This window comes from Budorcas taxicolor, chromosome 19, assembly GCF_023091745.1.
Source record: "Budorcas taxicolor isolate Tak-1 chromosome 19, Takin1.1, whole genome shotgun sequence".
Lineage (NCBI taxonomy): Eukaryota > Metazoa > Chordata > Mammalia > Artiodactyla > Bovidae > Budorcas > Budorcas taxicolor.
Genome location: NC_068928.1, coordinates 25,302,328 through 25,326,056, shown reverse-complemented (window position 1 = coordinate 25,326,056; position 23,729 = coordinate 25,302,328). Strand labels below are relative to the sequence as shown.

The 23,729-nt window shown below is 51.0% G+C and overlaps 1 protein-coding gene across 1 annotated transcript; it reads right to left on the bottom strand.

The window, feature by feature from the left end:
- Positions 1 to 9,956: 9,956 nt before the first annotated feature.
- On the bottom strand, positions 9,957 to 19,442 carry AIPL1 (aryl hydrocarbon receptor interacting protein like 1). The gene is made up of 6 exons (XM_052658530.1): positions 19,347 to 19,442; positions 18,430 to 18,609; positions 13,231 to 13,419; positions 12,031 to 12,207; positions 11,789 to 11,930; positions 9,957 to 10,159 (listed from the first exon to the last, which is right to left on the bottom strand). The coding sequence occupies exons 1-6, from the start codon at positions 19,440 to 19,442 to the stop codon at positions 9,957 to 9,959; spliced, it is 987 nt and encodes a 328-aa protein (XP_052514490.1).
- Between the last annotated feature and the right edge of the window lie 4,287 nt (positions 19,443 to 23,729).

Genomic DNA, 23,729 nt, shown 5'->3' with positions numbered 1-23,729 from the left:
CATCTCTCAAATTCCTCAAAGATAAAATGGGCATGGGCGGGGTAGGGAAGAGAGAAGAATCTACCTCAAAGATGGCTGAAAAGATTACATTAACTGAGCAGGTGTGTCAGTCAGCATTTATCAGGGATACAATAGTGCCCTCGATTTGGGTAATTTGAGGAACGTTTTTAAAGGGGACTTTATAAAAGTGAGGGCAGAATGTAGTGAAACCACATGTAACAATGCAGTATCCTAGACCAGTAACAGCCTCAGGCCATTCCTGCTCTGGGCTTCCCTGGTGACTCAATCAGTAAAGAATCCACCTGCAATGCGAGAGACCTGAGCTTGATCCCTGGGTTGGGAAGATCCCCTGGAGGTAGGCATGGAAACCCGCTCCAGCATTCTTGCCTGGAGATCCCATTGACAGAGAAGCCTGGTGGGCTGCAGTCCATGGGGTCGCAAAGAGTCAGACACAACTGAGCGACTAAGCAAACTCCTGCTCTAGAAAGTGGGGGAGGATGTGATAGCTGGAACTCTGAGAAAAGTATGGTCCCTGAAAGACGTCCAGGTCCTAGTAAATCCCGAAACCTGTGAATGGATCGCCACGCATGGAAAGGGGGACTTTTTGCAAATGCGATCTTGATTGAGGTGGGGAGATATTGCAGAATTGTCGGGGTGGACCCAGTGTAATCACAAAAATCCTGGGATTTCCTGGTGGTCCAGTGGCTAAGACTCCACCTTCCCAATGCAGGGGGGCCTGGGTTCAATCCCTGGTCAGGAAACAAGATCCCATGTGCAGCAACTAAAGAGTTCGAATGCCACAATTAAAGATCCCATGTGCCGCAACGAAGACCAGGTGCAACCAAATAAATAAACAAAAATAAATATTTTTGTAAAAAGGTCCTTATAAGAGGGAGACAGAGAATCGAAGAAGATATGATAACACAAGCTGGGGTGGAGTCACGTGGAGCCACAAGCCAAGGAATGCAGGCAGCCTCTGAAGCTGGAACAGGGAAGGATGGAATTCTGCCCCAGACCCTCCGGAAGGAACACAACCCTGCCGATCCCTTGACTTTAGTTCCCTGAGACTCCGTTCAGGCTTCTGACTTCCAGAGCTGTAAGATGGTACATCTGTGTAGTTTTAAGCCACCAACTGTACAGCAATTTCTTAAAGCAGCCATGGGCAACTGATCCAATTGGGGTTGGATGCAAGAGGGCTGCCCTGAAGAAGGTGCAGCCTTCAATCAGTCAGGCCAAGAAATTCCCCCAAGAAAGAAAGCGGAGGAAATAAAACTCTGATCTCTCTCCTCTGAAGAAGCTGGGAAGAAGTCAACTGAAGCCAGAGGGGGCTGTGTCCAAACAGATCAGCCTCTGGGGTTGAGTGCAGAGAATGAAGGTGGGGACCCATCTGATGAGATGAAGAGGTTCTCTAGCACCGCAGGGAGACACGGAGAAACTCCGCATGGGCTCACACACTGTACAAGAGGCAGGGGCCACCTGTGAATCCTGAAAAAGAGCAGGGTGTCTGCACTCCAGCTGGTAAACAGACCCACCCAGAACAGAACCCCAGCAACACAGACTCAGAGCTGAGCTGTGGAGGGTGGAACTTCTTCCAGAGCTTCCAATGGGGTGGCAGGGAGTGGGGAATACCTTCTATCATCTAATAGGAGGCAGTCTGTAGGGGCAGTCAGTTCAGAGCCCACCACCCCTACTCCCGCCTTAACCACCCATCCCAGCCCTGGCTACCCCTCCCTCATGCTACACCTTTCAAGGGTGAGATTCTGCTGGATGGAGAGGAAAGCCAGGAAAGCCCAGGGTCCCAGGTACCGGCAGTCCCCCCTAGCCTGGCTCTGGCCAACTGCTACTGCCCACAGTACCAGCTGCCGACATCGTTAGGCCCTACCCTGGGAAACTAACATTCACGGGGGAGCTTAGCTGAAATATGCAGCCTGGCACTAGCCAATAAGGCAACTGTGCAGATGAGACACTTTACCGCCATCTTCTGGGATCTGTAATAACTGCATATATCCAAGAGGGCAATGAAGTAAATAGCCACCCCGCTCCCCCACCCCCAAATTGTGCAGTATACAGCATGCACAATGGTAAGTGCTGGCCCTGCAGATTTTGATAGAGCTCTCAACACAACTGGATGATAGTGATTGTGGCCTTCTTCTGATTTGTTGTCTGTCCCCCCCGCCCCCACCAAAACTATCATTGTTGCTGTCCAGCAAAAACCTCCTAGAGCATCCCTCTAGATGAACACACTGGTCTATGCACTGTTGCAGTGAGAGAACACAGGGGAGAATATACTGTGGGTCACGTTGCTACAAGGCTTCTCAGGTGTCTCAGCGGCAAAAACCTGCCTGCCAATGCAGGACACACAGAAAATGCAGGTTCGATCCCTGGGTCAGGAAGATCCCCTGGAGATGGAAATGGCATCCCACTCCAGTATTCTTGCCTGGAAATCCCATGGACAGAGGAGCCTGGCAGGCTGCAGATTATGGAGTTGCAAAGAGTCAGACCCGACTGAGTGACTGAGCATGCATGTTTCTACCAAGCTCAAGAATGAGTAAAATTAATTTACAGGGTCCGGGGTCTGGACAGGAAGGCGGGTATATTCACTGTCAATACAGTAGCCACTAGGGACTTCCCTGGCACTTCAGTGGTTAAGACCTCCCCTTCCAATGCAGGGTTGCAGGTTTGATCCCTGGTTAGAGAGCTAAGATCTAACATGTCTCATGGCCAAAGAACCAAAACATAAAACAAGAAGCAATACTGTAACAAATTCAACTGAGACTCTATAAATGGCCCACATCAAAAAAAAAAAAAGAATCTTAAAAACCAGTAGCCCTTACCCATGTAGTGACTGAGCGCCTGGAGCTCAGCTGATCTGAACTGGGATGTGCTAGACGCATCAAATATACGCTTCAAAGACAGTGAGAACCAGAGCGCAACGCATCTCATGAACGAGAATCTGAAAACATTCTTGACAGACTGGGTTAAGATGTTGTTGCTCACTCGTGTCTGACTCCTTGCGACCCCATGGACTGCAGTTTCCTCTTTTATACTTTTAAGGCGGCTACTAGAAAGCCATAAGCTACCTTGGTGACCTGTACTATCTTTTGTTGTACCAAGCCCCTCTCAGCCCTTCATGCCTGTGCCTCAGACCTGGGCTGAAGGTCACTCCGCAGCAGATCTTTGTGAACTGGCATCTGCCTGCTGGCTGATCCCCTCCCGCCCTTTCTTCAGGAGGGTCTAGTGAGGCGTTTTGAAGCATCTGCAGAAGGTCTGACATTATTAGGACACATGGGTGTCGCACACGGGGAATCGGATCTTCACAACTCTCTCTTCTTTCTTCTTCTCTCTCTTCCTCTCCCTGTTATCGTCCTACTCTTCCTCACTCCCTCCCTCGCCTCCCTATACATCTTTCTCATTCCTCTCTCCCTTACCAACTTTCTTCCCTATTTCTCAGGCCACCAAGTGGGAGACAAGCTGCCAACTCTACCCAGTGATGCTGCTCACCTGTCACCACCGGGACAGCGATCCCTCTGCCTTTGTTTCTGGGGGTCTCTCTCCCAACTCATTAAGGAGCTAGCAGCCTGGCTGTGGTCATGTCCTGCCCTGGGCAACCAGCCCTGAAGAACACAAGACTCCTTCCTTCCTTCCTAACACAGACTGAGAAGGTGAGACTCACTGGCAGCCCCAAATGGGGGGCAGGGAAGCTGAGCCCATCAGAGAGGAAGCAGGCAAAGCAGGGGCCTCATAAGAAACCTGGGAGAACAGCAGAGTATGGGTGGAGGTTTAAAAAGAGAGGGGAATCCTAACACGCCACCCAAGAGTAGAGGGAAAAAATTAGTGAGGCAGAAAGAAAAATGTAGGAATGCAAATAAAGCTGCAAATTGTAAGTGGGCTGGTGGAAAAGAGGCTGCCTGCAAGTTGACACATTTCCTCCCAGCCCTGGATCTGTCATAGACTCACTGTTGTGACCTTGGATGTGCCCCTTCTCATCTCTGGCCCTCAGTTTCTCCACCTGCCAAATAAGCTGTTCAAGTGATTTCTGAGGGTCCCTCCACATGCAAGAATGGAGTTGTGTTTTTCCTAAGGAAATGGTATTTCTGAGCCAGTGGTACAGGGCAGGTGTTATTCTAACTACTGGGGATGCAGCGTAGAACAAAGCAGACGAAATTCGCTGCCCTCCAGAAATTGTCACACTCAGTAAAAACTGCCAGCCTCAAGACTGCTGAGGAGAGACAAATGCTCCACTACATCTTCAGATGATATTTTTATTGGTGGCAGGAGGAAAGGCGAGATTCTTTGTTCATCAGATTCTCGCACTAATGAGAATACCTGGAGTAATGGAGCAATTGTAATCAGGCCAGGAACTCCGCACACGCACGACGGCCATAAATAAGAGCGGGGCTGTGCCTAACCTTTCCTTGAAAGTCCTGGGAAATGGAAGGATGTGGGGGGAGAGGCTGGGCAGGGGGGCAGCCTCCCCCAAAACAACAGGTACTTGGAGGCGGTCAAGGTGATCCCTCATTCACAGGCTGATTGACCAACATGAAATTCAAGACTGAGTCTCCAGTAGGAGACGTGGGAAGCTCAGGGAGCAAGAGTGGGAGTGGTTGTCAGAGGACTCAAACCCGGGCTGCCAGGCTGTCAGCACATGGACAGCGGGCATGGGTGAACCCAGGGCTCTGGCACTTTCTATGAAGAGTCTATTATTTGGGGGGAATCAGGAGTCAGGGGAGGCCCAGGTGGCCTCTCACTTCCCAGCTCTCTCCACCCTCACCTGCTCCTGGACCCCATAGGAGCACTCCTTGCAGGAAATCAAAAGAAATGTCAGCTCCGCTGTTGAGTTTGGGTCAGCCTCACCAATGCCACTTACTGTGACCAGCTGCGAGGCCGGACAAGCCGAATCTCCCCATCCCCACGCCGCCACCCGACCCTGAGCTGAGGTTCCTCAGCCAAGTGGCACCAATACTGTCCACCATGAAGCAGGGAAAAAGCACTCAGATAGGAGCACTGATTCATCTCCAGGGCTCATGCCACGCCTCCAGCACAGCCCATACTATTGAAGGCTGAACTCTTGGCTAAATGCATATGACTCAGGTTGCCTAGACGAGGAGGTGGCTTGGCCTGTGACAAGCAGTAACTGGGCATGTGTTATAGCCCTTTGCCAGGCCATCAGCTTCAGGACACACAGCAAACCCTTAGCTGCTCCTTTTAGCTGAGCCCATCTCATGGCAGGGGTTCTGCCACTGGAGGGGTCTTCACTCCTAAAAGGGGGCATGCCCAATGGGGCAGGAAAATGCTGACTCTAGTCTCCATTCATCTGGGCTTGAATTCAAATTCCACCTTTGACTAGCTGGATCGTGGTGCACCTATTTCCCTACCTTTCAGCTTTCCTTCCCTCCCTCCAGTCTGGAGGAGACTTGATGCCCCATCAGCAGCATCTTGGCAGAAAACAGGGGGTCCAGTTGAAGGCACAGCCACAGAGAGTTAAATAAAGGTGCAGGTGGGATGAGGAAATCATCAAAGAAAGAGGGGCACCCAGGGAACAGCAGGGGAAGGACCAAGGGCGGCGCTGCTGCTCTGAGAAGTGGTGGGAGCTGTGGCCCGGAAGGGCTCCTGACCCCGACTGCGACCATAGGGTAAAAGGCACAGATGCTGCTAAACCACAGTCAAGCAGCGAGGGGTGGGAGAAACCAAGACCCAGCCTGACTCCCCTCCCACCACCTCTCCTGCTGGTGCCTCCTGTTTGCCAAATCCAACCAGAGGCTGGAAGGCCAGGGACACACCAGCACGGTGAGCTTCTCAAGGGACAGAGCAGACCAGAGAACAGGTCTGGGGACAAAAAGAGACCGGCTGGCTGTGGGAGGCTCTGTAACGACCGCCAAGGATGTCCGCATCCTCATCTCCAGAACCAGTGAATAGGCTATCCTCATTGAAGAAAGGTGAGTTATCTTAACATGCGATTAAGTTAAGCATCTGAAGGTGAGGAAATGACCTTGGATTATCCATTGTCATTGTTCACTCACTCAGTCATGTCTGGCTTTTTGAGACCCCATGGACTGCAGCACACCAGGCTTCTTGTCCTTCACCATTGCCCAGAACTTGCTCCAACTGAGCCCAATGCATTCACAAGGGTGCTTGTAAGAGGGTATGTGACAATGGAAGTAGAGGGACATCAAGAGAGAGAAAGCCAGCCACTGCTGGCTTTGGAGACGGAGGGTGGGGCCACAAGCCAAGGCATACAGGGGGCTCTAGAAGCTAGGGAACAGATTCTCCCCGGGAGCCTCCAGAAAGAAAACAACCCTGCTGACCCATTTTAGGACTTCTGACCTGCAGAATTGTAATGGAATAAATCTGTGCTGTTTTAGGTGATTGTTTGTGGTAATTAGCTACAGCAGCAATAGAAGCCTACTATACCTGCACAATACCCAAGGGTCCCCCTGCCCAGCCCGCAGCCCTCTGCCACCCTCTCGGATCACTCTCTGGTCTTGGATCCATGTCAACCCCAGGTAGACAGAGGTCAGGAGGGTGGTGCATGCCTGGGAGAGAATGCCTTGGTTAAGCAGTAATGATTCCCAGAGGGAGGGAGCAGCTCAGAGCGGGTGTAATAGAGAACAAATTTGACTCCACAATTGCTCCCAAACTACGCCTGAAGACATGCTCTGGGTTGCTCTCTAATAGAAGTGTCATATTTTTCTCCTTCCATTAAAAAAAAAAAATACATCAAACCCTCATATGGACTGTCTGGTGAGAAAAACAACATGATATAGAACAAAAAGGCCCAGCCCAGAGGCTGGGAAACTTGGATGCTAACCCCAAGTCTTCCCCAGCTTTGAAGTTGAATCTACAAAGGTTTCTGGCCTTCTCTGAGCTTCAGTTTCCCCATCAGTACAAGGGAGTGAGACTGAGGCCCGAGTCTACTGGCAGGCTGATTCTATGGTTCTAGACACCTATTCCCTGTCGCCAGCCAGCCTGACCCTGTAGGAGTGGGGGTGGTCAGGGCCGGTGGAGAGCTGCCACCTCCAGAGCTCTAAGCTTTCTCTGGAAAGTCCACTTGTTGGACCAGAAATTACAATGTGTTCTCTGCTGCCCCCTGCTGGCTGCTCAAGAACAAAGCTTTCCAGGGAGATCCCTTAGAAACTGTCAAAAGGGACCCTCAGGAGATGTCCCTGCAATCTCCTGCATCCACTCCTGCACTCGTCCACCTAGACCTGGCCAGCCAAGACCTCCTTGGAGGCACAAGGAAGCCAGTGCAAGGACCAAAGGCCTGGATGGGGAGGCTGCTTGCTGTGGGGCACAGAGTCAGTTCTCCCCATCTCTGCATTCCATCTCTCCAGCACTAGTAAGCTGAAGTATGAGATGCTGTGGATTCTGGAAAGTGGTAATGTTTTCCCATGTGCTGCCTTTGGATGACAGTAACAAGAAGATAATGTGTCCCTGTTCCTTCCCCCCACCACACACACACACAAGTATTCACCCAAAAGAAGAATGCAAATAAGTGTGCTTTACAAGGTAGAAATTAGCAACGGGAAGTCTACTGAGCAGGCGCCAAGAGGGCTGGACCAGGAAAGAAGAGAGAGACAGTGCAAAAACCACAGTTAAGAGGCTGAGTAAACCAGAAGGTATGTCAAAGGCTGATTATGATTCGTGCCCCCAGTTTAAAAAGAGGCTGAGTGCAGATGAAGCTGGACAAAAACTGGCTTTGAAACTCATGAACCAAAATGTGGCCTGATTTTAATCCATTAGATGGCGTGTGAAAAGGAATTGCCTGGGCTTTTGTAACAGAAACATCCCTAACAGCTGCTCCAGTCTTTCAGGCAGGGACTGGGGTCCCCAGTTGTTTGAGTTCAACACTCCCTCAAGTACTAATGCCAAGGTGTCTCCTACCACACTTCTTGGGGGTCCTATGCCTACGCCTTTTTCTTGGACTTGCAAATGTTCTGGAGCATCTGGAGGGGAGACTGCCACCCAGGATGCTTTGGACCAGACCACACAAGATCCTGCGACACATCCAGGCATCAGTCCAGCTGGGAGGACCATAGATGAATTGAGACCCTCACTGTCCCCAGGAAAAGGGGCCGCGATGGGGGCATTGCACACAGAAGATAGACAAGACAGGAGGCTAGGAAGCCTGCAGGCCACTGTGTGTCCTCAAATAATGCCTCTGCCAGGCTCTTCATCTGTTCTGAGCCGCCTCTGAGACTCTGCCCAGATCCCACCCAAGCCTTTCTTCCAGGGCAGTCCAGAGCTGCTGAAGGTCCCTTCTGCTCCCACCTCCCAGCCTCCACTCTAGTCCTCCTTCTCTAGCCAGAGCCTTCTTTCCAGCCTAGGACGTTCCTTCCTTCCAGCTTCTGCAGGTCATAATGTCCCCTTCCTCTGACCGCCTCTAAAATCTCCACCTGGTTTTTGGACAGTATACCTGGCAGCCCGTCAGACACTGAGCCTGAATCAACCAAAAATTGGTTGACCTTTTTCCTCCACAGTGGGAGGACTTAAACCTCAAATCTTCCCAGAGCCACAAAAGGGCAGAAAAGGAAAATTTTTCCCATGTTAAAATAGACGCTGCCACCCCTGAAACCAGGAATATCCTCGTTTTACTGTCTGAGCCACCTGGGAAGCCCTCTGGTGGTCCAGGGGTCCTGAATTCAGAACCACAGAAAAATGCAATCACACTGCACAGCCATATTCATGTAATTGATGTGTGTTGATTTTCAAAGTTTAGAGTCAACCAGTGGACAAAGCACAGAAGACTTAATTTGGTGACAAAACGGAGGTGTTAACAGCCAAGATGATGGGAGAGTAAAAGGTACATCAGATCGGTGAGGGAAGAAGTGGGGGATGGGAGCGGAGGTTGCAGCTCTGCCACCGTCATCCTACACATGGGGAGAATCCCTGCAGCCCCGCAGAGAGCTCTAGATGAAGTGTACCAAGCTGCAAAAGCAACCAAAGAACTAGCAATATACTCCCCAAAATTAGAAGGGGAAGGAAAGAAGGGATCCAAGAGCATCAAAGCATTCAATTCTCACTTTTCATTAACATGGGGTAAAAAGGACATGTGGGGAAACTGATTTACACATATTATTTGGAGACAGAGAAAACTACCAAAATAGTAAAAACAAAAACAAAAAACAGGGTCCATTAAAATTGCTGGCTCTAGGGGATGGGGGGAGTTTGGGCAGGAAATTTCACTTTTATTCATAAGCTCATCCGTGCCCTTTGGGTTTTTCTTTTTTGACCCAGGTCATGTGTCAGTAAAAAATGTTGTTTGCCATATCAGTCCACATAGGATGTTGCAGCCAGCAGACACTACAGCTACCTGAACAGTGAGCCCTGAGGAACTAAAGATGGAGACAAACAGACTGCTGACTGCCAAGCCCTCAGCACTGCAGCCGACCCCAGTGTGCACCCACAGGGGATTCAGAATGGAGAAAAGCAGGATACTGCGCCGATGAATTAAGGTGCATCTCGAACGAATGATTTTAATGAGTCCAGACTCTTGCATCTTCCTATACATAGAAAAGCGCTAAACTTGTTAACTTGGGATATCTGGCTTTCTTTCGTTAACATCAGTCTTTGGAAATTCCCAGAACCTGGTCTTTGTTGCAGACGCTCATGTATCTTGGTTCCTCCCTTCCCTCTTAGGAGCAGTCCCTCGAGCTGAGAGGCTGTCTTCTGGCGCCTGAGTCCTTAGAAAGTCCGTTGAACATAACATAATTCTCAGCTTCTAGGTTGTGCATTTTTTTGTCCATTACTTTGATTTTATAAATTAATGTAAAAAGTTGAAAAACTGACACCAAAATCCTGACCAACTGCACCAGAAATACTCAGTACCCTGCTGTTGGAGTGCAGGGAGACAGTGAGATGGCGGGATGGGGAGGTTGGAGGGAGAGGCGGGTGGAGGTGCGGGGGACGGGTGGAGGTGGGGGGTGGGGGGCGGAGGCAGGAAGCTTGGCGCCTGCGCACTAGCCCAGCATGTTCCGGCAGCGCAGTCGCTCCTCCTCGCGTTTCTCCTCCAGGCGGTTTTCCAGCAGCCTCAGCTCCCTCTGCACCGCCTTCCGCATGGACGGCTCCAGCTCCAGCACTTTCTCCAGGTCCGCCTTGGCCTCCGCCTCATTCCACACCTCGGCGTGAGCCCGGGCCCGCACATAGTAGGCCTTCACGATGCCTGTGGGGAAGATCCTGCTGTATCCGCCGCCTGGCCCGGGAGGCAGCCCTCACCCGACAAGCGGCTGGGCTTCTCTAGCTAACGCAACCTTTAACCTTGGCCATGATGACCCTTAACCTCTCTGTACCTCCGGAGCCCGGCCCCTCCACTATAAAATACGGATGACGATAATAATCGCAGTACCCACTCCCCTCCCGAGGACCCTTCCAAGATCCGATAACTAATCTTACATTCACAACTTTTTAAGTCTTTTGTTATAGAGGCTCCCCAAATGATGCAAGCTCCAGGTCCTATCCCTAAACCCGTCTCTCACGGTCATGACGAGAATTAAATGAAAGAAATGCAGAGAAGTGTGTGGCGCAAGGTAAGTGATTCTGTAACGTTCTTCAAACATCGTCTTCACAAATATTGCCATATTCCCCCACCACAGATACTCAATTCAGTTCAGTTCAGTCGCTCAGTCACGTCTGACTCTTTGCAACCCCATGGACTGCAGCACCCAGGCTTCCCTGTCCATCACCAACTGCTGTAGTTTACTCAAACTCATGTCCATTAAGTCGATGTCATCCAACCATCTCATCCTGTCATTCCCTTCTCCTCCTGCCTTAAACCTTTCCCAGCTTCAGGGTCTTTTCAAATGAGTCAACTCTTCGCATCAGGTAGCCAAAGTATTGGAATTTCAGCTTCAACATTGTTAGGTGAAAGACCAGGACACCAAAAAAGTGTCTAACAGGCTTTTTAATGGCGAAGCGCTCCCGGATGGGGTTCCCAGACCCGAATGAGGCAGGTCGAGGAAGTCCGCGCCCTGACCGTGTTGGGGCTGGTTTTTATATGTTCGTTGGGAGGGATGGTCAGGCTAGATGGATGGGGGTTCGGATAGGACGCCAGGCCAAGGCGTCGCGGGCTGACAGGTCCTTCTACATGGCTGGGGCGGGCGGCTTTAGCTGGTGAAGTGTGCTGTCATTGGTCCCCGGGATCTGGGAGGCTCCTTCCGTTAGGGACTTCCCCCGCCGGCGGCAGGGAGAGGAGGGGCGGCCCATCATGGCCCCCGGGGTCCGGCGTTACAAACATCAGTCCTTCCGATAAACAATCAGGACTGATTTCCTTTAGGATCGACAGGTTGGATCTCCTTGCAGTCCAAGGGACTCTCAAGAGTCTTCTCCAACACCACAGTTCAAAAGCATCAATTCTTTGGCGCTCATTCAGTTCAGTTCATTTCAGTCGCTCAGTCGTGTCCGACTCTGCGACCCCATGAACCGCAGCATGCCAGGCCTCTCTGTCCATCACCAACTCCTGGAGTTTACTAGGATGTACTTAATATTGTTCTCTATATTGATTGTCCCCCCTTTTAAAACCCATTGACTGCTCCACACAGGTTTGGTGACTTTTATTTGTCCTAATTCACCGTAAAATAAAATAACTTCCCACAACACCACAAAGCACCGTTCATTCATCACCTGTGATACCGTTATAGGCTTAGGGAAACCCTGCTGGGTGGAAGATCTGATGTCCTGACCAGGTCAGGAGAGATAGCTACGAAGGTCTGTGCAAGTGACTTCGGACCCGTGGGCGGGATTGGACCCCTGCCCCGCCCACACTGCCCCGCCCATCTCACCCCGCCCCGCCCACCTGGGTGGTGCCGGAGGATGTCGCTAGTGTGTTCCAGCACCTCGTAGTACTCCTCCTTCTTCAGCAGACACTGGCAGTAGTTCAGGATCAGGGTGTTGATCATCTTCTCCAGCTTCAGCCACTGCACCTCCCAGGGTTTCTCCTGTCCGGTGGAGAAAGCTCTGCTTCTGCCGCGCCCCCACCCTTCCCCACCACGGCCACGGCACCCCACTTCCCATCCCCCCTGGCAGGCAGCCTCCCACCTTGGTCTGCAGGTTCCTCAGGCAGACGATGGCTTCCTGGTACTTGCTGGAGGCCTCCTCGTAGCGGCCCAGCTTGAAGAGCCGGTTTCCTTCTCCATGGAGGATGGGCACCGCCTGCATCTTCTCATGGTTATTCAGGTTCCAGGTCTCCCTCTGGTACTGGCTCGGGGCCTCGACCTGCTCCAAGAGCTGCAGGTCAGTGACGCAGGGACCCTGGGTGCCCGCAGCCCAGTAGGGCAGGCCCTTTCCCCTGCAAGGGACCAGAGACAGTGGACCCAGAACATCTGGCTAAAGTCAGCTTTGCATTTTCCACAGTGAGGATTGGTGGGCAGAACCATGCTTGCTGGCCAAACACAGGCAAACAGGGAAAGGAAGCGAGTGCCCCTCCCCACCGCCATGGCTTTACCCTAAATCAGAGCCTTTGTGCAAAGTAAGAAAAGGTAATTTGTCAACACACTTTACTGATAATATTCAGAAAATTGCCATGACACTCATTTTGTTAGAACAAGACACTTCATTGCCATCTACTGGGAAATTATCATTATAAAATCACAAGTATATATTGTCTCTAATGAGCACCTTAGAGGCAATGCTCTTGTGCTGTGCACAAGCTGTGCAACTGTTCAAGCAGACCCTGAAAAGGCCCCTTGTTGATGCGATTCTCTTATTAATTTGTACTCACCCATGTAACCCTCAGGCTGAACCTCAACCTTGGCCATTAGCTGAGTCCTGCTCTGGTCTGATGCTCTCCCACCACCCCACAGACAGGGACCATCAGTCACACTGAGGTCCGAGGGAGACGCTATGGACGGTTCCATGCAGTTCTCCCGCTATTGGAGAACCAGATCGGAACCCACAAACCACAGGGACTGGGACTGAGAATATAATTCTAAACTTTTGAGGGGAAAAGGAAGTAGATAACCAATAGAAATAAAATGCCTCCAAAAAGAAAAAGAACATTTTTAAAATGGGTCTCAAAGGGGCTTTTCCTTTGGAAAAGGCAAAGGATGTTTTTTCGGTGGAGTGGGAGGGTCCAATTCCAGTTCTCCCGTGGTTTAGGAACCCTTTCTGGTTTTCTAAATAGGATCTGGGTGATGTCCAGGGACCCGTGGGACGGGGCTCCCTTGATGCCCACTGGCCCCAGTTGTTCTCTGATACAGGAACCGTCCCTACCCCACCTCCCACACCCCAGGGTCACACCTGCAGCAACTCGATTATGAAGATCAGTGGCTGAGGCTCCTTCTGCAGCTCATCCAGATCCTTGTAGCCCAGCGTGTGGTAAGCAAACATGTTGGCCAAGCCACACGTGTGCACGTGCCACTCCGTGGGGTCCTTACCCTCCGCCATCTGCCGCAGGCTCCGGGACAGGATGGGGTAGACCCCTGTGTGCTGTGGGGAAAGGTGGGCAGATAGTATCAGGCTGTCTGCTCAGAGCCAGCTGGGCCACAAAGAGCCCCACTCTGGGCCCCTCCCAGAGCAGGACCTCTACCCCACACACACACACTTGTCCCCTGGCTGTTACTACTCATCTAATTACTGCAGCTACCTGTATGCAGAGTGCTCTACACCTGCCAGTACTTTTAATCCTTAAGATGACCCTATGAGAGGGGCACTATTATTCCCCCTGTTTTATAGATGTGGGAACTAGAGCCCAGAGAGTGTAGGCGATTTGTTTAAGGTCACACAGCTAGCAAATGACAGAGTCAGGATGGAAACCCAGCTCCGGGGTCCACGCTGTAGCCACAATGCTAGGCTGCCTCTTGCCAGCCCTTGTGGTCGACTCTAACAGGTTTCTCTCCCAAGGAGACCCTGAGTCCATGGAGCCTGTGACTCCCAGGGAGGGGAGCATGGAAAGTAGTGGAAGGACCAGGGTTCCAAGTCCTTGAGGGCCAGGTTGGTGTCCTGATGGCACTGCTGATTGGCAGCGAGCCTGGATCACTGCAGCCCCCTGAGTTCCTGCCCCCTGGGTTGCACCAGTCCGGTAGTGGGGCTGGGGTGGCCACCCTCGGGGGGTGGAGATGGGCTAGGAAGATCAGCTGCTTGTCCTCAGTGAGCTAGGATGCCCCACAGATGAGCTCCAAGATCTGCTCTCCTGGGAACGGGTCCTCAGATGGCCCATCTCAGCCTCCTGCACGGCAACTCCAGGAAAGAGACATCCCAAAAGTGAAGGGGCAGGAATGGTTCAGCTTGGTCTCCAAGTCACCAGTAAGAAGATGAAGGTCACCCTGCCCTGCCCCCATCAGCCAGGATTAGCCCAGAGAAGCTTCGGCGTCCTCATGAGCAAGATGAACAGATGGCAGTTAAGCCTGTTGAGATTAAGCCTGGATGAAGGGAGCGTGGGGCCCCCAGGGAACAGCTTGCTGCAGGGAGAGCTCACTCCTGGCCCACACACAGCAGCTGGCAGTTCCCCAGTCAGAAAGTCAGTGGTTAGTGCCAACCCCGCAGCTATGCGGCTGGTTGGAATGACCTCAGACCAAGGCCCGGACCTCAGACCGGTACCACTCTAGCACTACCAGGATGCTAGTCAGCACACTCGGCTGTGGAATGCCACCAGGAGTGGGCAGAAATCCCAGGAAAAAGTATAGAGGCCAGAACTCCATGGCTCCACACCCATCTCCATAGCACCTCCACTGAGATGGTCCTGGGGTCCCCAGGACCCTCTCTGAGACTTCAAGGCCAGAGCCTGGTCCTGTCTGATGGGCTCTATCTATTACTATCTGGAGATTACAAACTGGCACTCGGGAGGCCACATTCAACTCCCAGATTGATTTCGTTTCATCATTCATGTGGTGGGGGTTTTGTGTTAATGAGTCGTCAACACTTAAGCATTGAAAGAGTTCACAGACTAATGAAAATATCTGGTTTGTGTCCAAAACTCAGACTATCCGGCCACACCAGACCTGCCCCTTTCACACAGCAGCCATCCAGTTGGAGATAAGGAGAATCTGCCCCTGTGAATGGAGCAGATAACCTTCAGTCACCCAGGGTCCCTGGCCCCTGTGGAATTTGCAGTTGTAACCCCTGGCCTTGGGTTTCCCAGGCAGCTCAGTGGTAAAAAATGTGCCTGCCAATGCAGGAGCCTCAAGAGATGCTAGTTCAAACCCTGGGTCAGGAAGATCTCCTGGAGTAGGGAGTGGCAATGCTCCTGTATTCTTGCCTGGAAAATTCCATGGACAGAGGAGCCTGGTGGGTTACAGTCCATAGGGGTGCAAAGAGTTGGACACGACTGAGCAACTGAGCGCACACATGCACACACACACACACACACACACACACACACACATACAACCTCTGGCCTCACTGGACTGGGCACCAGCAGAAAATTCAGCATAGAGACCAGTGTGTTCCCTGGGTGGAGGCAGAGGCACCACCATTCAGGGCAGAAGCTCCCAGAGCCCCTGACCGCCCCTGCCTCTTCATACTTCCTGGCCTGGAAGCTACCTCACTCCCCACTTCTAAGCCTGGTGAACTCCTATTCATCCCTCAACACCCAGATAATGTCATTTTCTTAGAGAAGTTCCTGCTATGATCCTCAAGCAGTTAGTCACTCCCCTCCCATGGCTCGAAGTCCCTCTGTCCTCATTTATATTGTGGTGCCACCTCCCCTGCATTGTAATTACCAGGGTGTCTGCTTCTTGTCCAGAATTCAAGTTCCTTGAGAGATGGGGACTTTGCCTGTTTCATTCCTAACACCTAGCACAGGCCAAACCTGGTGCCCACTGAATGTTTTCAGATAGATAGGCATACAGATAGATGATGGCTGGATGCTTAGTGATGAAAGAATGGATTATGAATAACTGGTGGAAGGGAAGAATGGATGAATTGATGCCTGAATGAGTGAATGGATAGAAAAGTGGATAAAAGATGAATATGTAGGTGAGTACGTAACTCTGGGCTGCCCCAGTGGCTCAGTGGTATGGAGAATCCACCTGCCAATGCAGGAGACACAGGTTCAATCCCCGGGTCGGGAAGATCTCCTGGAGAGGGAAATGGCAACCCACTCCAGGATTCTTGCCTGGGAAATCCCGTAGACAGAGGAGCCTGGAGGGCTACAGTCCACGGGGTCACAAAAGAGTCAGACACTTCCTAGTGAGTAAACAACAGTTACAACAAAATAGCTCTGGGAAGTGTGTGTGTGCACGTGCATGCAGACGTGCGAAATCATAGTGGCTGTGAACTGGGAAGAGATGGGGGGTGGGGCTATTGGAAAAACCAGTAATCTTTGTGGCATGAAAATGACCAGCCTGTGAGATGGGCAGGGCACTCATGTGCATGGTGTAGCCAAAAGAACACAGGCCCCACGGGGAACCAAGGACCAAGCCCACATTACAGGAATAACCGCAGTTTGTGGTTCTGCAAACAACAGATCAATCAACCAATCAAGAATTTATTGACAGCTCTCTGCACTCTACACTCCTACATTAGCAAACATGCATTCTATGGAGAAGGGGCCCTTGTTGGTGACCAAGCTTGTCTAACACATGGCCTAAATGACAAGCACATATGGGTCTAAAAAAAGTACAGGAGCTTTGTAAGCAAAGTCAATAGATACCATTTTAAACTAACTGAAACCACAAAAATAGCCAATTTTCTGAAGACTTATTAAAAATAAGCCATCTTTTAAAAATTAAACATCAGGATAAAGATGTGAAAGTGAAAGTGTTAGTTGCTCAGTCCTGTCTGACTCTTGGTGACACTTCAGGCTCCTCTGTCCATGGGATTCTCCAGGCAAGAATACTGGAGTGGGTTGCCATTTCTTCCTGCAAGGGATCTTCCCAACCCAGGGATCAAATCTGGGTCTCCTGTATCTCCTGAATTGGCAGGTGGTTTCTTTACCATCTGAGACCTGGAGTATTTGCTAATTGATGAAGTGAATAATTCCTTGGTTGGGACCTCTAGTGGTAGAGAACGACATTGCAGCCTGTCTAATAACCATAGTAGCCAAAAAGATACTGTACAAAGAGGGAACCAGGGATCCATCCCTGATCCTGTTTCCGAGATGGTTTGACCCAGAGCAAGCTACTTTCCTTCTCTGAGTCTTATACTTCCTCATCAGTGAAACAAGGGAGTTAGTCTCTAAAACGCTTTTTAGTGAAAATAATAGCTCCCACTTCTCAATTGCCCTATACCATGCTTTGCCCTGCTGCTGCTGCTGCTAAGTCGCTTCAGTCATGTCCGACTCTGTGCAACCCCATAGACGGCCTCCTACCAGGCTCCTCTGTCCCTGGGATTCTCCAGGCAAGAACACTGGAGTGGGTTGCCATTTCCTTCTCCAAATTTGCCCGAGTATACATAATATCATGTAATCCTTACAACCGCCCCCTAAAATGAGGATTTGTTCATTTCTACATGAGGAAATAGAGTGCTAGCAGGGCAAAGGGACTTTCCCAGGGTCACACAGTGTCTCTTGCATTGAAGGCGAATTCTTTACCATCTAAGCCACCAGAAAGCCCAAAATGTGAAGTTACTGGATATTAGATATCATTAAGAAATTGTTGAATTTTAAAAAAATATGATAAGGATATTGAGGTTATATTTGTAATATCTTTCTTTTTAGAGAAGGATACAGATTATAGTATTTACAGATGAAACAATATGGTGTCTGAAATGTGCTCTAACCGTATGGGATAAGGAAGGAAAGTGGGTGGGCTTAGATGAAATAAGACTGGCCATGGATTGATGGTGCCCAGCATAGGATGATGCGTATTTGGAATCTGATTATACTTTTTGTCGACTTTAGTATAAGTTTGAAAGTTTCCACAAGAAATGTTTGTTTAAAGGTCAGTCAGCTTTGCCATTTCCATTTGGGTCACAGGCCAAGAAGACTGCCTTCTCCAGGTGATTGTTGAGAGTGCCTACATGAGAAAATAAGTTTGTAATGTCAGTAGGAATGGAGAGGAGGGCAGAAAAGTGACCTGTGGCCAAAAGTCTCCGGGATCCAATAATCCTGCACAAAAGTGAGGGCTGTGAGGCGGGCCCTGCTCCCATACCCTACCAGCCAGCCTTGACAGCGATTGTCATTTTAGCATCGCCTGTTCTTATGGGGAATCCATCTCCCCCGTTGGACTTTCCTCGTGGCTCAGTGCTAAAGAACCCACCTGCCAATGCAGGAGACACAGGTTTGATCCCTGGGTCAAGAAGATCCCCTGGAGAAGGAAATGGCAACCCACTCCAGTATTCTTGCCTGGAAAGTCCATGGACAGAGGAGCCTGGCGGGCTCATGGAGTTCACGGGGTTGCAAAAGAGTCGGACACAACTGAGCAGCTAAACAACCTTCATCCTTACAGTGGCTGAGAAGGAGGAGGCAGAGGTCTCCCCGAAGAGCTTCATTTTGCCCTCACTTTCCTGAAACACAGCCGGCATGCCAGAGCAGGTGGCAAATGGGTGGGGCCTACTTACGATGGTGTCGCACCAGAACTCGGCCACCTCGCTGACCCGCATGGACGTCAGCAAGATCTCCCAGACCTCCAGCTTGAACATGTTCCCAATGATGATGTGCATGGGGTGGCCCACCTGCTTGCTGTCGTCTATCACCGTCCGCTCCTCGTCACATTTCATGGTTCGGAAATGAAAGGTCACCTGGTCACCAAGAGAGTGGACCCTGATCAAGACCCACCTCCCAAGACACCCCAGAAGTCGCCCATGTCTCCGACTCCCTGGGCCGTCCTCGCTCAACTCCCACCAGCACCCCCACCCAGCCGGTGCTCCCCCTCCTAAAGGACCCCATCCCACTCTAGACGGCTCTGCAGTTCAGCTCTGCTCTTCCTTCAATACACCCTAGATCTGAGGCCACTGACCCAGACACTCCATCATCCAGGAAGCCCACCAGAGACTCCCAGACAAACACCCTGACCCTGCTTGCCCTTCCTTCTCATTCAACATTTGGGACTTCAGAAAATTCCCAAAGCCCCACCCTCACTCCACACTGAAGTTTAATTTGAAAAATGTCAAAAATACCTGGGGGACTTCCCTAGCAGTCCTGGCTAAGACTCCACCCTCCCAGTGCAGGGAGCCTGGGTTCAATACCTGGTCAGGGAATTAGATCCCACATGCAAAAACTAAGACTTCACATGCTTCAACTAAGACCCAGTGCTGCCAAATAGATAAATAAACACACACACACACACACACACTCCAGGGAATGGGCATCAAGCCAGAGCTACAGAGATGCCCAGGGTGAGGATGGGGCTGATAATTCTAGGAAGGACCTCCTGGCCATTTGTTGGCAAAGCAGAAGAAGGGTTTTTGCAGTGCCCTGTGACCCAGCTAGAATGCAGAAGGATTTTTGTCTGGCCTAGGGGGTGGGCCCCACTCACTCGCGCTCCAGTAATGAAGTTGGGGAGATCCCCTGTGCCCCCGTGCAGAATGGTTTTCTTGATCCCTTCCACATTCAGGAGCAGAGTGGCGTCCATTGCTCCAGGTGCAGGGAGATGTCCAGCCTGGCCGAGATAATCTGCCAGCGGGAGGTACTTAGGGCCAAGAGGTGGGGATTTGCCCTGCTGGGCGGGGTGTGAACAAGAGCCTGGGTTCTGCCCCAGCCTCTGCTTCTAGCAGTGAGGCAGGGATCCTGCCTGACATCCACCAGTACCACCTCAGCTTCTGTTCTGTACCCCCACCCCAAGAAGGAGGGAAGACAGCTGGAGCTTTCTTAAAGAAGACAGGGGGTCAAGAATGAGCAGGAGAGAGGCCACAGGCCAGGAGGAAAGGACAGGGGACCAGAAGCCCCCTTTTCCCTGTCTGAACTTGGGACCCTGTCTCAGACTCTTGGTCGTTTGGAGCCCAGGCCGGGGCCTTGCAGCCTTTACAGTCCTACTTCCCCTTTCCTATCACCCTCTCCTCCCCAAGAGCTGCCCACCAGAGGATGTAACACAGTGGCCAGAGGGAAGGGCAGGCAGGTTTCTGGCTGGTGTGCTGTTCTTAGTAGCTCAGTTGTGTCTGGCTCTTTGCAACCCTGTGGACTGTAGCCCGCCAGGCTCCTCTGTCCATGGGGATTCTCCAGGCAAGAATACTGAAGTAGACTGCCATTTCCTCCTCCAGGGGATCTTCCCAACCCAGGAATCAAACCCAGGTCTCCCACATGGCAAGCAGATTCTTTACCTTCTGAGCCACCAGGATTGGGAGAGCCCTGAGAGAAGGGGGCCAGGTTTGGTGGAAGTTGAGGCACCCCCACCAGCCCTGCTCCTGTCCCCCCTACAAGGTCTGGCTGGGGGCAGTGGGCGCTCTCGTTCTCTTGGGAGGGTCTCAGCCTTGTGCCCTGGAACCCAGACAGAGCTTATTCCGAGAATTTAGGGTTTAAAAGTGAGAAATGATGTGAAGATATGGTGTTTGGCGCCACCTTGTGGTCAACTTAGGTTCTCATGCCTTGGCTCCCCCAGGCCTTGAGGGTGAGAGGACCCAGAGCAGCAAAAAGCTTTCTCTTCTTGACCAGGGCCTGACAGGCTACAGGAAGAAGAGACACGGGATCCCGCCACAGGGAGAGATGAGAACATGGCATTAGGAGCCCCAGAGCTGCGTTCAGAGGGTTGATCCCCCCTCTTATTCTCTGACCATGTGGCCTTGGGTATCATCCATCCTGTCTCCTTTTTTTCCCAAATGGAAAAATCAACCTCTCTATGAAATTGAGAAGCCTCCCCCTAGAGAGTGAGTGGGACCCCAAAAACCCAGCACCCCTAAAAGTCTTGACTGCCGTGAGAAACCACTGGCATACAGGAGGCCAAACCTGGGCCAACTGGTCTGGGCCATGAACCCAGCCTGGGGCAGCCCAATCACCCCTCCAGGACCCATCCCTCAGTGCTCAGAGCCTCCCCCTCCTCTCGTGGGCCCAGCTTCATCCTTCTCTAGGGGCAGGAGTTAAGGTGGAGTGGGGGTAAGGCAGTGGCCCTTCTTTTCCATTCCATCCTTTCTGCAGCTACACAGCAACCTAAAAGCGGTCCGCCTGCAAAGGAGGTAAGATGGGTATTTAGATGGTAAAACTACAAAAGAAAATCAAAGAGATTTCCTTAAAAGCCAAGGGAGGGAAGCCAGAGAGCAGGGGCAGGGGTTGCTTCTGGGGCCTCAGCAGCATTCTGTTTCCTCACCCAGCTGATGGCTACATGGGGGTGGGGTTCGTAAGTATTCGTGCTACTAGGCTTTGCATCTTCGGCATTTTCTGTCCCTGATACATTCACAGCAGAAGAAAAAGTTTTAACTGGGTCTTGCACTGTTCGCTCTCTTCCTCTGCTTCAGCTGTTTTGCAGAGAGTTGAAAGGCACACATGAGGATTTTCCCATTGTCCAGCGGTGGCAACTCTGCGCTTCCACTTCAGGGGACACAAAGTTTTATCCCTTGAGAAACTAAGAGCATGCATGCCAAGCAACACAGTTGGGGGAAAAAAGCACACACACCTAGTGGTCCAACTCACAGATTTGGCCCATGGTTGGTCAGACTTGGGGATGCAAGGGGAAGGGGCTGTTGAAGCTGATGCCAGAGGTTTCCGTTTCACTGCTGAGAAGAAAAAGGTGCTCAGGCCATAGCCTCTAGATGGACCCCAGTCACTTCTTGGCCCCCAAACTAACCTCCAAATGGGCTTCATAAAAACAGAACTCTAATAATCCCAGTTCCCTCTGAAAATTCAGCAAAGGCTTCCTACTGCCATCAGGATAAATTCTAAGCTCCTTCCCCAGCCTATGGGATCCTGCCAGCCCTGCCTCCTGCCACCTAGCCCCTAGCCTCTCCATCTTGCTTGGCCTTCCTCTGCTCCTGGAACGTGGTGGTACTCTGGCCTCCCAAAATAGCCCCCTCTGTTGGAAAACCTCTTCTGTTTTGCCCCCTAACTCCTCAGCTGAAACACCGTATGCTAAGGGAAACCTGCTCTGACCCCCAGTTCCTTTTATACCCTCTCATCATCCCCTAACGTCTCACATTCATGACACTTAGCACAGTTTAACATCTGCCTCTTCCAACACACTGGCAGTTCTAGGAGGTCAAGTTTACTGGAGAAAGTTTTCTGTTGGACAGGGAGCCCTCAGGGCTGGGCAAGGCTGGACCTCCTTCTCTTCCTTCAACCTCCTCCCCAAGAGTCATAGATGGAGCTGGACCTAGAAAACCTCAGCCTCAAACCATGGACTGGTTTTTACTTCTTGCAAGGAGGACCAAGATCCCCTGCACCCACCACTCCTTCCCTGGGAGCCCGCTCCCCTCCGTACATCCTCCTTCCCACTCCTACACTCCACCCTCCTCGAAAGGCAATGAGAGAGGCTCCTCATTCAGAAGAAAATGTTTCTTCCTTCTGTCGTTGCCATGGAGACTGCTCTCCTTCACCTGCCCTGTCAGTCACGGAGCTGAGGGAGGGGGACCAAAAGCTCCAAGCAGGAAGGGCCTCTGGGGCATCACTGCCTCCATCCTGACCCTTGATGAGGCCATGGAATCCAAGGTTAGGAATTCAGGTTTCAGAGTCAAATCTCCAGGATTTAAGTTGCAGCTCCACTCTCTGTTCCATCTTGGGCGAGACACCTCACCTGTCTGAATCTCAATTTTGTCATGTGTAATGGGAATAAAAATAGCTCCGACTTCATAGTGTTGCTGTGAGGATTAAGGAAGATTAAGAAAAGGAAATGCACTTAGCACACACATGTAAGGGCTCGACATATATAAGCTATTGTATCAAGGCCTGTGACGTACGTGCCAGGCACTGGGATAGGCAGACAAGCATGGATGGACGATGGCGAAAGACAATCCAATTTGAGAGGCTTTGTTTCCAAGTGCGTCATCTTCCCTGAGTCTTTCACACACGTTCAACTTAGTTTCCAGAAAAATAATAACCCTTTCTTTTCCCCTTCATCTTTCACTGGAAGAGAGCAATGAATGAAATTCCCTAATTACAATAACAAATTCAACAAGCATACCAGAAGTGTGGGAACAAACACTTCAGATGCTTAGGAAACAGCTCAGCTGGGGAAGAAGTTGGACATGTAAAACAGAGCAGGGTTTTTCAAACCACAGCTCAGAACTCTTAGTGAACCACTGAAAAACGAACGCAGCAAGTTGTCACCAGCATTTTCAAAAAATGAAGTACTGAACAGAAATTATGTCAAAGCACCCCACACATTGTCAAGTATTGTTTCAGGAAGATTTCGTTTCAGTTACACATAGGTATGTGTGCTGGGGGGAGGGGGTGGTCTCACCTGGGTCCTGGGTCCCCCAAACATGATGTTCTTTGTGGAAGAAGATCCCCACCCCCAAATACACACACACACACACACACACACACACACACACACACGTTCTTTGCTTGGTGAACTCATTCTGTAGGTCTCAGCTTTAAGTGACATAATTTTTGAGTCATAATTCTCTTTGATGAATTGAGGACTTGTTATTTGACTCATCCATGTCCGTCTCTCCCCCACACACCAGGTTTGAGCTAGTTCACCAAGTTAGTTCACCTGTTTGGTTCACCTTTGTGGATCATTGTCAGCACAGAGCTTAATCTATCAGACACAAGTAAATAATTGGAAGGATAGGTGAGGGGAATGAGGAAGGAGAAAAGGGGGGTTGAGAGACACCAGCGTGACCTTGTTGGAGCATGTTGGTTTAAGGTACCCACAGCACCCAGGAGGAGAAGGGGATCCAGGTGCTGGTTGAGTACAACTGTGGGGAGAGGTGCAGGCTGAGGAGAGGCCGTGTACTATGCTGGAGAGGCTCATGGACCCTGGTCCCAGGGT

What these genes read in the sequence shown, in the direction of transcription:
- AIPL1 (XM_052658530.1), bottom strand. Translation starts at nt 19,442, where the DNA reads ATGGACGCCACTCTGCTCCTGAATGTGGAAGGGATCAAGAAAACCATT. An exon ending in ACTTCATTACTGGAGCGCGA is followed by an intron (nt 18,610 to 19,346) that starts GTGAGTGGGGCC and finishes CTTGGTGACCAG; the next exon opens with GTGACCTTTCATTTCCGAAC. An exon ending in AGTTCTGGTGCGACACCATC is followed by an intron (nt 13,420 to 18,429) that starts GTAAGTAGGCCC and finishes CTTTCCCCACAG; the next exon opens with CACACAGGGGTCTACCCCAT.